The sequence below is a fragment of the Bactrocera dorsalis genome, chromosome 6, assembly GCF_023373825.1.
Source record: "Bactrocera dorsalis isolate Fly_Bdor chromosome 6, ASM2337382v1, whole genome shotgun sequence".
NCBI classification, from domain to species: domain Eukaryota; kingdom Metazoa; phylum Arthropoda; class Insecta; order Diptera; family Tephritidae; genus Bactrocera; species Bactrocera dorsalis.
This window is the reverse complement of record NC_064308.1, coordinates 38,936,960-38,951,864: the sequence shown is the minus strand read 5'-3', so window position 1 is coordinate 38,951,864 and position 14,905 is coordinate 38,936,960. Positions and strand designations below refer to the sequence as shown.

General features: G+C 37.7%; 2 protein-coding genes across 8 annotated transcripts in view; both read left to right on the top strand.

Annotated features, from left to right (window-relative positions):
- The window catches only part of LOC125779407 (uncharacterized), a 194,543-nt gene that overhangs the window by 36,771 nt on the left and 142,867 nt on the right, over positions 1 to 14,905 (top strand). The window lies entirely within an intron of this gene.
- The window catches only part of LOC105224185 (protein BCL9 homolog), a 23,044-nt gene extending 8,139 nt beyond the window's left edge, over positions 1 to 14,905 (top strand). For 6 of the 7 annotated variants that reach the window (XM_049460089.1, XM_049460087.1, XM_049460085.1 and 3 more), the window contains exons 2-7: positions 7,249 to 7,851; positions 9,994 to 10,362; positions 10,421 to 10,660; positions 10,760 to 12,919; positions 12,979 to 13,181; positions 13,242 to 14,905. In XM_049460089.1, coding sequence (XP_049316046.1) covers positions 7,326 to 7,851; positions 9,994 to 10,362; positions 10,421 to 10,660; positions 10,760 to 12,919; positions 12,979 to 13,181; positions 13,242 to 14,831 — 5,088 coding nt within the window. In that variant the 5' untranslated portion in view covers positions 7,249 to 7,325 and the 3' untranslated portion in view covers positions 14,832 to 14,905. Of the gene's footprint in view, positions 1 to 233; positions 1,591 to 7,248; positions 7,852 to 9,993; positions 10,363 to 10,420; positions 10,661 to 10,759; positions 12,920 to 12,978; positions 13,182 to 13,241 lie in introns of those variants that run through there. The other variant, XM_049460091.1, reaches the window with a different exon arrangement.

Below are 14,905 nucleotides of genomic sequence, written 5' to 3'. Positions count from 1 at the left end.
CGCATTTTTAGATTGTTATATAATAATATAACAAAAAATATTGTGACATGATTTTATTATAGTATAAAATTGTAATATGTATAAAAAAATGTTATATTATAATATTAGCATATGGTTTTACTTATCTGTGTTTATTAAATATAAACCATATATTATTCGTATATGTATATGGTAAAAGTTTTCACATATTCAATTCTAGCTTGAAAAATGTTTTTTATAGTTTTTTTTAGTTAATAAATCAAAAAGAATCACGCGAAGGTACAAACGAAGAAAACGCTGTGAAATGACAAAAAATCCTTTATTTTTGGATTCTAAGATGTGGCAAAGCTGGTTTTCCTCGTAATTATAAACACTAACCTTTTCAGCCATGAATTTCATAAGGGATTTTAAAATTAATAAATTTAGCTGAAAAATAAAATAAAAGTAAAATGTGAACTTATCTTCAATCCGCACATACTTCATTTATACCGATCGGAATCGTGCCTATATAGAACTTGTCCGTTGTGGCCGGGTGTATTTTACCCGTGGACATTGCTGAACACTGAATCAATGTTATGTCAATACTAGTATGTTACATTAAATAATTGGCTAATAATACGTATTACTTAAAATAATTAAACATTTATTTATTAAAAAGTCAACAATACAATCAAACAAAAAAAAAAACAAAACTATTTATTCTGAGATCAATCAATTTTAAAATCGCTCGGGTATCAGATACCCGGCAACAATGACGCCGGGTTAATCTGGTGCATTTGCTCTATCTAACCATATCACTTTTAATCCTGAAATCGTAGGACGGTATACCAAAGCCCGGCCATATAATTTAATATATAAAGGGGCTATGTTTCAAAAAGAAATTTGTTTTGTAATAAATAGTGATAAGTTACATATTATTTTTCGTATAATGTTTTTTTGCATTGGCGGCCTTCGGCGATGCTTCAAAGAATTAACCTTGGTCAGTCCAACACCAGGGTGTTTATAGTTCTTTTGTGTCAAATTATTTTGCACGATCCGCCGCGCTTCAAACAAAAAACACGGGGCGTTCAAAGTTTTCTTGTGTCCAAACTCTTTCTGCATTGGCGGCCTTCGGGCACGCTTCAAAAAAAATTACCCGGGTCGGTTCAACAATGGGGTCAGGTTAGATTAGATTATTACATGAGGATTGCACCGCGACCTCAGGTCTACCCGGGGTGTTCAGAGTGGCCGTGCTTCAAAAAACAACCCTGGTCGGTCCAACCATAATTAATATTTGTCCTGTTAGATTGGCCTGTTTGAGGAGTGAAGTGAGCAATTGGCGGCGGCCCAAAATACCATTTAATTTTATGTGATTCTAATATTGGAGCTACGGTTGAATTTTTCTTGATTGGCATTTTTAAATCTTGGTCAAATCTTCTACAAGCTCCGATAAAATTTGTTCCATTGGCCGAGTATATATGCTGGCTTTTACCTCTTTTCAAAGCAGCTAGAAACGCTTCGGATGTTAAATCACTTACTGCTTATAAATGAATAGCTTTTGCAAGTACTCCTTTGGATGCTACATCAGATGGATTGCCTTTTGTTCCAACGTGTTGCCATATCGCAGTGGGAGTAAGTAATTTGATTTCTTCTACTCGTGTTCTAATAAATCTATTATTATTTATCCATGCTAACGTTATAGTTGAATCGCTCCAAGAAAATATTTTCATTTCATTGTTATAACTGATCCAACTTTAGCATATACTCGTACATCTGCTGCATAAGCTTTGTCTGAAGCATCTGCGAATCCATGTAGTTCAAACTTAAAGTTGTTTTTTTGTTTCAAACAATCTAGGAATTTTTATTCTTTTTATCTCATATTTATACTCTCGCAACAAAGTTGCTAAGGAGAGTATTATAGTTTTGTTCACATAACGGTTGTTTGTAAGTCCTAAAACTAAAAGAGTCAGATATTGGGTTATATATACCAAAGTGATCAGGATCACGAGTAGAGTTGAAATCCGGATGTCTGTCTGTCCGTCCGTCCGTACAAGCTGTAACTTAAGTAAAAATTGAGATGTCATGATGAAACTTGGTACACGTGTTTCTTGGCTCCATAAGAAGGTTAAGTTCGAAGATGGGCAAAATCGGCCCACTGCCACGCCCACAAGATGGCGAAAACCGAAAACCTATAAAGTGTCATAACTAAGCCATATATAAAGATATTAAAGTGAAATTTGGCACAAAGGATGGACCAAAAACCATATCTCAGGAAACACTAATCTAATTAATTTTACAGCAAAATAAAAAATTATGTAAATGACGGATAATGAAATCTCGATTATCACTTTATCATGCGAGAGTATAAAATGTTCGGTGACACCCGAACTTAGCCCTTCTTTACTTGTTTTGTAATTGTTTCGATATTTCATACTGAATGGTCTTACATTCATTTATTGAATCTGTTCCTGTAATTAAATCGTTCATTTCCTTTTTGGAATTCATTGTAACGCAATAAATTATGATGATGTGAAAGATCACACTTATTGCACTTTTTCTTATTACTACAATTGCTTTCATATACGTGATCAAGGCAAATATAGCATAGCTTGTTGCTTGTTATGAATTTCCTTCGATTCATCGTAGTCAATGCCTGGAACTTTCTGCATTCAAAAATTTGATGCCCAGGAACCTTGCAGTATACACATTTTTGTGCAGCTGTATAAAATGTAGGTGTTCGCTGTGGCTGCTTTTGATTGTTCCATTTAGCTGTTTTTCTGTGTCGTATTGCTTCTAGAGCTTGATATTGCTGCTCCAGAAAACAGAAAATATCATCCAGGCTTTGTAGTTCCTTACTTATTTACGTTCGGCTCATATTTACAAAAAAAATATAAATAATATTAAAAACAAATTGTATCTATTACAAAAGAATAAAATATATATATTTTTTCAAATAAAGAGAACATACATACATGTATTTCAATTCACCTATTCAATTGACAATTTAATTGAAATAAAGCCTGTAAACGATACGAAAAAACTGAAAAAAGCACACGCACACGCATACATAGTATAATTTTGAACATTTTAAGACTCACCGGTTGTATGAATGCACGTAACAATATGTTTTCAAATATAAACACAAAGCAATAATCATCGCTGACAATTTGCTTTAAGGGGTTAGGGGTAGTCAGAGGCACGAAAAAATTACAATTTTCGGTATTTTTTTTTGCTATTAAATCGCGTTACAAAAGTTGTAATATGGCATTATTATATAATGTTTTGACTTGAAGTCACGAAAATTTCAAAAAAAAAATTTATTTCCAAAGTTATAGTTGTTTGTGTTGACCCAGTTCCAGAATAGGTACTTGCGGTGACAACTATAAGTTCTTGGAGATTCATCTAAAATCAATCGAACAAAAAAATTGGTTTTATAAATAGATAAACTCGGGCCTGTTCGAAGAATTTTTTTTGTTTTTTTTTCAAAAATTAACAAAATCTCAGCCTCAGGAATTTTTTTTTTCTAAATTTTTGGGAAAAAAATAACTGTTATTGGGTCTTAAAAAATCGAAATTTTTGAAAAAGAAAAAATCCTTCCATCAGGCCCGAGTTTATTACGTATTTTAAAAGCTGTATAAATTTCATTAAAATCTACTGAGCGGTTTTCGAGTTACAGTTGTCACCGGTTCAAAAAACATAATTTTGAGAAATACGCGTTTAAAGTTTCACACTAGCGCTTTGAAGTGCCCGAGCTCTCTTTGTTATTTGTCGAATAACTCAAAAACTAATTATCGGATCAACATGAAATTTTCAGAGAATATTTTTAAGATATTACACTTAAAAATCCCCATCAACATTAATTGAAATCATTTGTTACAAAAAATGTTATAAATAAAGGACACCTCGACCGATTTTGTACAAAGTTACATAAACCACCTACTAAATAGTCGAAACAAAGCCTAAATATTTGGTTTGTATAAGTAAGCCCGAGGCTGGTTGTTATTTTTTATTGGGTGCGTTTTTTAACGTGGCGGGTCCCAAACCCATTGCACAACCCTGTGTAGGGGATGTTTCGCCTTTTCACTTTAACTCGCCTTCTAACGGATGTTCTTTGGCTACCCCGAGGATACTTGGTCTAGAACCGGAAGTTGTGAGCTGCTTGAGTCATATGTAAAAGAATCGTTTCTGCCCACTCCCAAGTGAATGGCGATCAGAGAACTTTCCTCACTTGCGTGAACTTTTACACATGACTCCATCCGCCCGAGTGACCTTGTGACATTTACTACAGTGGCCATATAAAGGAGCGCAAGTTTGGTGTTGGATTCGTGGTGGGAGAGAGACTCCGTCGCCGAGTACTATCATTCACTCCGGAGAATGAACGTCTAGCCACAATCCGCATCAAAGCGAGGTTCTTCAACATATCGCTGATTTGCGCCCACGCCCCGACGGAAGAGAAGGACGATGTGACCAAAGATGCTTTTTATGAGTGCTTGGAGCGCACTTATGAGAGATGCCCCCGCCACGATGTCAAAATCGTGCTTGGCGACTTCAACGCCAGGGTGGGCAAAGAAGGTATCTTTGGCACTACGATCGGTAAATTCAGCCTCCACGAGGAAACATCCCCAAATGGGTTTTGGCTGATCGACTTCGCCGGGGCCCGAAATATGGTTATCTGTAGTACTAGATTCCAGCATAAGAAGATACATCAAGCTACCTGGCTGTCTCCGGATCGAAAAACCACCAACCAGATCGATCATGTTGTGATAGACGGAAGACACGTCTCCAGTGTTTTAGATGTGCGTGCGCTCCGAGGTCCTAACATCGACTCGGACCACTATATTGTTGCAGCCAAAATTCGCATCCGCCTCTGTGCAGCAAAAAACACACGCCGACAAACACAAGGAAGGTTCGACGTCGAGAAGCTGCAATCACAACAGACTGCCGAACGATTTTCTACTCGGCTTACACTCCTGCTCTCTGAGAGCACTCGTCAACAACTCGGTATAAGGGAACTGTGGAACGGCATTTCAAACTCCTTACGTACAGCTGCAACCGAAACCATTGGTTTTCGGAAAGTGCAAAAGAACAGCTGGTACGACGAGGAGTGCCGTGTCGCAGCGGAGAGAAAACAGGCTGCCTACCTCGCAACGTTACGATCGACCACAACACGTGCGGGATGGGATAGATACCGAGAGTTGAAGAGGGAAGCGAGACGCATTTTCAGACAGAAGAAGAAAGAAATGCGTGAGTACGAACAGCTCGATAAGCTGGCCGACAGGGGAAATGCTCGAAAATTCTACGAAAAGATGCGGCGACTTACAGAAGGTTTCAAGACCGGAGCATACTCTTGTAGAACCCTCCAAGGTGATCTAGCCACCGATGCCCAGAGCATACTTAAATTATGGAGGGAACACTTCTCCAGCCTGCTGAAAGGCAGTGTACGCACAACTCCAGGAGAAGGCGAACCCGATTCCCCAATCGATGACGATGGAGCAGACGTTCCATTGCCCGACCATGAAGAAGTTCGAATAGCAATTGCCCGCCTGAAAAACAACAAAGCGGCAGAGGCCGATGGATTGTCGGCCGAGCTATTCAAATACGGCGGCGAAGAGCTGATAAGGTGCATGCATCAGCTTCTTTGCAAAATATGGTCGGACGAAAGTATGGCCAACGATTGGAATTTAAGTGTGCTATGCCCAATCCAAAAAAAAGGAGACCCCACAATCTGCGCCAACTACCGTGGGATAAGTCTCCTCAACATCGTGTACAAGGTTCTATCGAGCGTATTGTGTGAAAGATTAAAGCCCACCGTCAACAAACTGATTGGACCTTATCAGTGTGGCTTCAGACCTGGTAAATCAACAACCGACCAGATATTCACCATGCGCCAAATCTTGGAAAAGACCCGTGAAAGGAGTATCGACACTCACCACCTATTCGTCGATTTCAAAGCTGCTTTCGACAGCGCGAAAAGGAGCTGCCTTTATGCCGCGATGTCTGAATTTGGTATCCCCGCAAAACTAATACGGCTGTGTAAACTGACGTTGAGCAGCACAAAAAGCTCCGTCAGGATCGGGAAGGACCTCTCCGAGCCGTTCGATACCGAACGAGGTTTCAGACAAGGCGACTCCCTATCGTGCGACTTCTTCAATCTGCTGCTGGAGAAAATTATTCGAGCTGCAGAACTTAATCGAGCAGGTACAATCTTTTATAAGAGTGTACAGTTACTGGCGTATGCCGATGATATTGACATCATCGGTCTCAACACCCGCGCCGTTAGTTCTGCTTTCTCCAGGCTGGACAAGGAAGCAAAACGAATGGGTCTGGCAGTGAACGAGGGCAAGACGAAATATCTCCTGTCATCAAACAAACAGTCGTCGCACTCGCGACTTGGCACTCACGTCACTGTTGACAGTCATAACTTTGAAGTTGTAGATAATTTCGTCTATTTAGGAACCAGCGTAAACACCACCAACAATGTCAGCCTGGAAATCCAACGCAGGATTACTCTTGCCAACAGGTGCTACTTCGGACTGAGTAGGCAATTAAAAAGTAAAGTCCTATCTCTACGAACAAAAACCAAACTCTATAAGTCGCTCATAATTCCCGTCCTGCTATATGATGCAGAGGCTTGGACGATGACAACAACCGATGAGTCGACGTTGCGAGTTTTCGAGAGAAAAGTTCTGCGAAAGATTTATGGTCCTTTGCGCGTTGGCCACGGCGAATATCGCATTCGATGGAACGATGAGCTGTACGAGATATACGACGACATTGACATAGTTCAGCGAATTAAAAGACAGCGGCTTTTTAAAAATCGATCTTCAGTAGTCGAAGTGGATTAAGAATCGGTTCTTGACATTCGATAAATCGATTATTTTACGAGAAAACTCGATTCTCGAGTAGTATCGGAATCGAGTTTACCATCCCTACTGGCCGCCATCGCGTGCACATTAAAACCTCCGCACAATAACCACCACAAAAAAAAATGATTTTTTTTCCATGTAATTTATATGGGAAATCGAAAATGTCGATGAGGCACCTCTTAATATTAATATAAAGAGCTCAGATTTTACCAGGACTTGTTTTTAGTCATGTTGAATGAGATTTTCATGGTAACTACGAAAAATAAAATATAAACTAATTTTTGGCCCACCTTAATATATATATAGGTAGATATATGAATGTTTGGAAACAATTTATTGAAGTGTTAGTGTACACTAACACATATTTATTTAAATCTAAAAATTAACTACCTACATATATAGTTATATTTACTTATTTTTGTAGTTTATGGTAGTGTGTCTGGAAGGCTCTACGTAACTAAAAAACTGAATGCCAGCAAAAAATAATCAAAATTTTCAGCTATGAACACAACATCAAAGACAGCAATCAAACTAAATACTAATGAAGCCCAAACGTTAGAGTCGTTCGAAATAATATCACCATCTGTTGAGACATCTTCTAGTACAGTAACAATTGAGTCCATTACGGCACATATTTCTTCCAAATCCTCATCGCCATTCAATGCTTTAGGATTTAAGGATTCTTCAAGACTATCACCGTTAGCTGAAGCAACCGTTACTAATTACGCTGGTGATTTAAAAACAAAAAGTTTATTAAAGTCTCCAACATCATCCGGAACTAGATCACCAATTGATCTTCCATTTTTAAATGATACATATCACCAAAATAAGCAACAGATTCAACAAAGAGACATTGTTTTAAATAACCGTTTTGAGAACATGCTATCATCATCGAGCAATAACAATCAGCAGACACCTCCAACTACTACTACAGGAGGAGTGCTACTTGCCAGCAATGCATCATCACCCACTAACAGTATTAAAAATATTAAATGTGAACCCTTTTCAACACTGTCGCCGCTTAATGGTAAGTTTTATTTTACAATAAACTTCAATATGTACATTAATCGTTAAGTGTTTGCATTTTAAAAGCTTCATTTTCTTTTTTAGTATTTTGTAATTTTATATTACCCTAGAGCTGAACGAGTACGATTTCCCACATATGTATGTAGTTTTGACTGCAATTAGACATGATAAACCATTGGTTTCTTTACGGTACTTCTTATTTAAATTTTTGCGTAAACGCATTAGACTCCCACAATTCTCTTTCGAGCTGCGTTGGCTTTATTTGCACCTCAGTGATTCCCCAAATAGAATCAAGAAATTTAAAAATATGTGTTTACTCCTTATATATTTTCCATTTAAACAATTCCTACGAATATTGTACCGTTGCCTTGGGAAATAATCCGCGCTAAATTTCGGGAAGATTCACTTAAAAAAAAACTTTATTTCGATCGTTCAGTATAGTAATCCAAGCCAAATTCCCTGAAGGTATCTTTATATAAAAAAGTTTTCCATATATAGGATTTTGATCGTTCAGTTTGAGTGGCTGCTATGTGCTGTCGTGGTCCGATCTAGGCAATTTCGACAAATGAGCTTTTTGCAGAAAAAAGAGCAAACTTCAAGATCCGATTAGATCGAGGGATTTTTACAATTTTGTCTTGGATATTCAATACATTACAACTCCAAAATTCGCATTAACATTTGTACTTACTATAATAATAGTTGGTAGAAATCGATAATAGACACAAAATGACGACAGATTCAATTGCCTGCGCTAGGTGGACGATATTCACGCGAAAAGTAAAATTTTGTATTCTGTAGTCGAACGACACCTATGGTTAATGCTTTTATGACACATGTAAAGTACTTTAATTAGAACCACTGATACATAAGTATAACATTCGAAGAACTTTATATAAATTTTTCACGAGGAAATATTTAAACTTACCGCAATGGCAGCAATTATTCCGACGTGTCTTAGATCTGGGGTGTCTCTCTTATTTTGGTTAAAAAAAAAATGCAAGGTATATTCTTGAAAAACTTTCAAAAATATTGAACACTAAACGATCTGGTTAATTAATTAATGGTTTTCGTTATTCTAGCACACTTTATGTTAAATATATTGTTCGCAGTGCGACTTATCTTTATAAAGTTTCTTAGAAACACGAGTATACAAGTACTTTAGTAATGCCAAAAGTTAATGCAATCACTCTGACCTTCCTTTAAATACTTGTATAGATATACTGTATATTGATTTCCGACTGACTTTTCAGCTGATCTTGAACTGCTTATGTTACTCGAAATTTTCGATATTCCTATTACATTTATTGAACCTGTATTCTTAAGTATAATGTGCTTTAGCGTTGAACATCATCTTATTTCATGTATTTCATTTCATTTATTTAACGCCAATCGGCACTATACAACTAATAACAATTGTAATTATAAATAAGACAACAGGCTTAAACATATAAAATTAGAAATTAAACACGTAACCTAGTTCGTATGCTAGTATTTTAATAAAGCTTTTTTAACGATCCTTCTGAGGTTCTGTAGAGATCCGCTGAAGAAGTCGATGTCACCATGCAGAGAGTTTACCAATCTACAGATTCTTTCCTTTGGGCCATTGATTACATAGTTTTTGTTCGATCTGCAAGTTTTCAGGATCCTCATATGTCTCTTATATATTTTTCAGAAGGGTAGAATATGTTGTACTTTTTTTGGTTAGAGAGCAACATTCCGAGAAAAGAAGAAACTAACCTGAAAAAATGTTAAGAAAAGAATTAGCAAATTTACTAACAGAAGCATGGTGCAGCATTCTATTAGGAAATAAATTTCAGAAGTTAGTTTATAATATATAGTAAGTAAATAAAATTCCAAGTATGATTTTGAGGGCGCGATTTAGTGTAAATTTCTAAAAATTCGTTTAAAAGCGTCCACAGATTGTCAACTCGCCACTATTCTTCCAAATTACTTCAGGAATGTTTTCTACCGCTGCCACAACAATATCTTCTAATTGATATTTTTTTGTATTGGGTTTTATCCTCGGAATCTCTGCAATAGTGGAAAGCCTTTGCTTAAGGCCTTCGTAGATCGCGTGTAATACGAAAAACAAATCTTTTTTTCCTTACAAATTTTACAGTGCATTTAATTTTTTTATTTGCAGACAACGTTAATGGTAAGAATATGTTAGACGAAACGCATAATAACAACAACTTAAATGGGGCTAGTGCTGTTGCAATAGATACTGTTAAGCGCGATAGAGACTGTCCTACGGCATCGACTACCACATCTACACCAATTATGCGTCAAAATTCCAATAGTACCATTAAGTCGTGTCCTAACACAGTGAATGCTTCCTCACCAAACAATGGTAGTGATCATTCGAATAGTAGTAGTAACATTTCATCAAATCTGTCACAAGGTAAAGAAAGTAATGCAGATATTCTTCATGATCTTAACAAGCCAGAGAAATGTGAAAATAAAAAGAAGTCAAACATGAATAATTTAGCTACTGTGAAAGAAGATGACACTGGTTCGTAATTATATTATAACAATTCGTTTCTTATTATTAGTAATATTAACAATTTTAGGTGTAAAGTCTTCTGCGGAAAAAAATGTTCTCACGGGATCTTCAACGAAAAATGTTTTGTGCACAACAACGGCAATAAGCTCATTATCTTCTGCAAAAGAAGAAACAATTGGTATGAATAATTTAATGAACGTAAAGAAAGAAGAGGGAATTGTTTCACCAGACATATCTCCGGCTGGTTTTGGTTCGATTGCTAACTTGTCTGGTAGTAACACAGTGGATGTCAGATCCTGCACACCAGGTAATATACCTCCGTAAAGATTTATCATATCGATTCGCATATATACATACTTTTATTTTCCTCCTGAATACTTGCATTGTGTTTTTTTGACATGTTTAGTGAAACAAGAAGATGTAGCCAACACGAAGACGGTTACTAATTGTAACAATAACATCACGAATTCTAATAACCACGAAAAAATAGTTTCAATATTGGGTTCTATGAATAATGGATCCAGCGGATGTGCAGAAGATTCACTTTCTGTATCTGATACTACAACCTCCCTTGTTAACACATCGACCGACTCTTGCGTTGGCGGGTCACACCATTCGTCAGGAAATGTAATAAATAGTAACCATATTAATAGTGGATCAATTTCAAATTGTATGGAGTATATGCAACAACAAAATCATATATTTGTGTTTTCAACCCAGTTGGCAAATAAAGGTGCTGAATCAGTTTTGAGTGGTCAGTTTCCAACAATAATAGCATACCATTGCACACAACCAGCAACAAAGGATTTTCTTGAAGACTTCTTTATAAAAAATCCCATGAAAATATCTAAATTGCAGCGCCAAAATTTGTGTAACATATCAGTAGGTTCCGGTCAACAATGGGTTGGAGGATGCAATGCACTACCAAAACTGACTCAAAAACCCAATGTCAATAAAATAAGTTTTTCGGCTATGGCCGGCAATTTGGAAAGCAAACTGTCTCTTCGACAGTCCAATATTCCTAATTTTAATGAAGTCTCGGAAAATTTAAATAGTAATGAAAACGAATTAATGTGTTGGGAGCAGGGGAGAAATAATATGGAAGGAACATCTAACGACGGTCATTCAGCTTTAAAAATGACAAATGGCGTCGATGGAGTCGTAGATGGCGGTCCCCATCCTGTTAATAAATCCCTTGCTGCCACCGAAGGGGCGAGTGTGAATAACGATAATAGTACGCCTTCACTACAAGGAATTAAAGTACCCGATGAAAATTTAACACCACAACAACGTCAGCATCGCGAAGAACAATTAGCCAAACTAAAGCAAATAGATAAATTTTTGTCTAACCCTCTTCAAGGAGCAGGTCAACTGGGAAAATTGAACTCAGAGGGTGTACCAGCTAATCTTGCCGGCCTAATGCTCAATTTACCTAATACAGGCTCGGTTGGTATTGGACCACAAATAACTAACCAACTCAATCCTAACGTCCGACATATGCCATCAAATGTAATGAATGCAAACAATCACAATATATGCAATCCCGAAAATATGCCAGCAGCATTGGGTGATGGGAACATTGCTCCACCAGACATTCTCAGTACCCATGAGATAAATAATTTGACAAATAAATCAGTGCACATGAACAATCAATCGAGTATGCAATGTGGACGTAATGGAATTGTTGGTATCGTCCCTCCTACTGTTAGTGTAAGCACTATGACCAGAAGTTCATTACCTTGTCACACTGGAGGAAATAATACGGGAAATTGTCTGGTAAATAGTAACATCGCTGGTGCTGGTGGACTTATGCCGAATTCACCTGAAATTATAAATAATTTTATTGGAGAAGGCAATTTAAATAGCAATTCTGTCAAAATAATTGGTCCAATTGGATTGGGTTCTCAGGAAATGGCTCAGGCCGGTATGGCACAGATGGAGTGGTCCAAATTACAACATCAATTTTTTGAGGAACGTATTAAAGGTAACAAGGGTCAGGGACAAAACGATGTCGGATGTATGCCAACATCACTTTGTCGTTCAAATTCTGCAAGCATGAGACCAAATATAAGCGGATCAGGTGCACAAACTGTAACTGCAACTAGCTGTCAAAGCATTCGTTCAACACAGGGCCCACCCCCACCATATCATCCTACACAGCGTTCGGCGTCGGTACCCATTGCAACACAATCTCCAAATCCAGCTAGTCCTAATAACCCGACATCAAATTTATCGTTACCGTCACCTCGAACATCAGGGCCATTAGGAATAACGGCAAACTCACCAAATATGGACGTGCATGCGCCAACTATGCCAACAACACTGGCAGTAACGGCAACAACACCAACAGTCAGTACAGCAATATCAAATGCAAACGGTCAAAGTAAGAATAATTTCCCATCTGAAGGTTCTCCAACAAGCAGCGGCACTAATAGCAGTACTACAAATACAATTGCGAATAGAAATCGTAATAATCAAATGAGCCAATTCAATAGTAATCCCAGTACTCCATTATCACACTTATCACCTAAAGATCTTGATTCGTTTCATACAAATGTACAAGCAGGTATATATAAACTACTTTGAATAAATACATATAGCTAATAATTTTATACGTTTTAACAGGTGATTTAAAAAATGCGCGCCCTAGTCCACAAAGGTCACGGACTCCTTTGATAGGATCAAATAATGGTAATATTGCTGATGCTGGAAATATCGACGCGCGTTTCCTTTCAGCCAGCCCAGGCTTAAATTTTCCGCAACCTATGCCCACGGCGACAAGCTCTAATAGTGGTGTCAACAGCTATAAAGGACCAGGCCAAATTGAAGTATGATCAATTAACAATTGTGCTAAATTAATTATTTTAATTGATTACCTTGTATTTTAGCGCCAAAATTCAGCTCCAGTTCCTTCACAGTTCAGTCGTCGCGCTGACAATCTCCCTTTAAATCCTAATAGTAACCGGCCAACGCAGAATAAATTAAATCATTCTTTTGATCCAATATCGTCATTAGCTCAGATGTCTCAGCAGCTTACAAGTTGCGTGTCACTTAATGCGGGAAATGGCGGAGGAGTCGGAAATATGGGCGTCATTGCAGTGAATGATGTAAACGTTCCGAATAATGTAAACCAAAATTTAGAAACCATGATAGCTTCAATCGATACGGGATTAGATCACTGTAATGCTGGCTCATCCGGCAATATGGGAATGCCCCCCCATATAAGTGGTGCCGTACCGTTTATCTCTAATAACTGTCATATTAATTCTATGCTGGGTTCAATGGGACAACGTTTACTTAATCCAAAAATGTGCGGAAGTTTTAATCCAGCTAACGGTGGAATAGGACGAGACGGACCAAGTGGATTGCATGGAGTAATGCCCAATCATCGAATGATGAGTCGCATGCCCATGAATTTTAGTAATTTTAATGTTTCATCCAATATACAAGTTAAGGCCAGTACACCGAATACCATACAGTATATGCCAATACGCGCTCAAAACAATAACAACAATAATATACGTGTTCCACCGAGTCTGGAATTCTTGCGTTATGCAAACCCACAAATGGCCGGTGCTGGTAACATCATGGATAATGGCCACATAGGTCAAGGAAATGCGGGTCCATCATCCGAACAAAGTAAAATAAATAATTGCAACAATGGACCAACAGGTGTGGGAAATACGAGTATGAACTTTTTCGGAAATTGCATGGAACAAGAAGACATGTCTGGGGGAAATATTATATCAAGTCATGAAATGAACATGGGCCCTCATTCTTCAATGATACGTGGCATGCGACCTATCAGACAACATATGGGGCATTCAGGAAATCAAATTATACCTGCTCCCCGCATGCAAGCATCAGGTGTTCCCATAATGCCTGGACATTTTCCAAATGGCCCACAAGATCCTATGGAATGCGTAGACAATTCTATGTTCATCGGAAATAATGCTAATGGTAATGGACCGGTACAAGGGTCTACACCGGGCGTTAGCGGAGCTTCAGGACAAGGTCCGATGTATCCAGGTGGAACCAGTCAACAAAAATCAGGAAAACTAATGAGTGCAAGCATTATATGTCAAAATATGAATATTTCAAATATAGGAAATAATGGACAAATCTCTGGAAGTGCTAATTTACTGCCGAATGAACATAATTCATCCATGCAATCTGCAGTAAATGGACCAATTATGATGGGTAATAATAGTAACATGCTCTCGAATGCAATTCAAGTGGGCAACAGTACGCCTCCAGTTGGATGCGCTACCAATGGGGGAAATGTTTCAGTTGATGTAGGTAACGTTGGGTACAAACCATTTGTTGGTCCAGCTTCGAATGATCTTAAGTATGCGCAGCAGTACCATAGTTTTCAGCAGCAATTGTATGCCACATCCACGAGGAGTCAACAAAATACTGGCAATACTAATATTGGAAGCAATGTATCGGCTAATCCTTCTTATTTTGTAAATAAGTAAATTCTAAAATTATAAGTACAAGCTAAGTTATCCATTTGTAATAAATCTTGCTCCGTTCGTCTCGTTAAAATCAA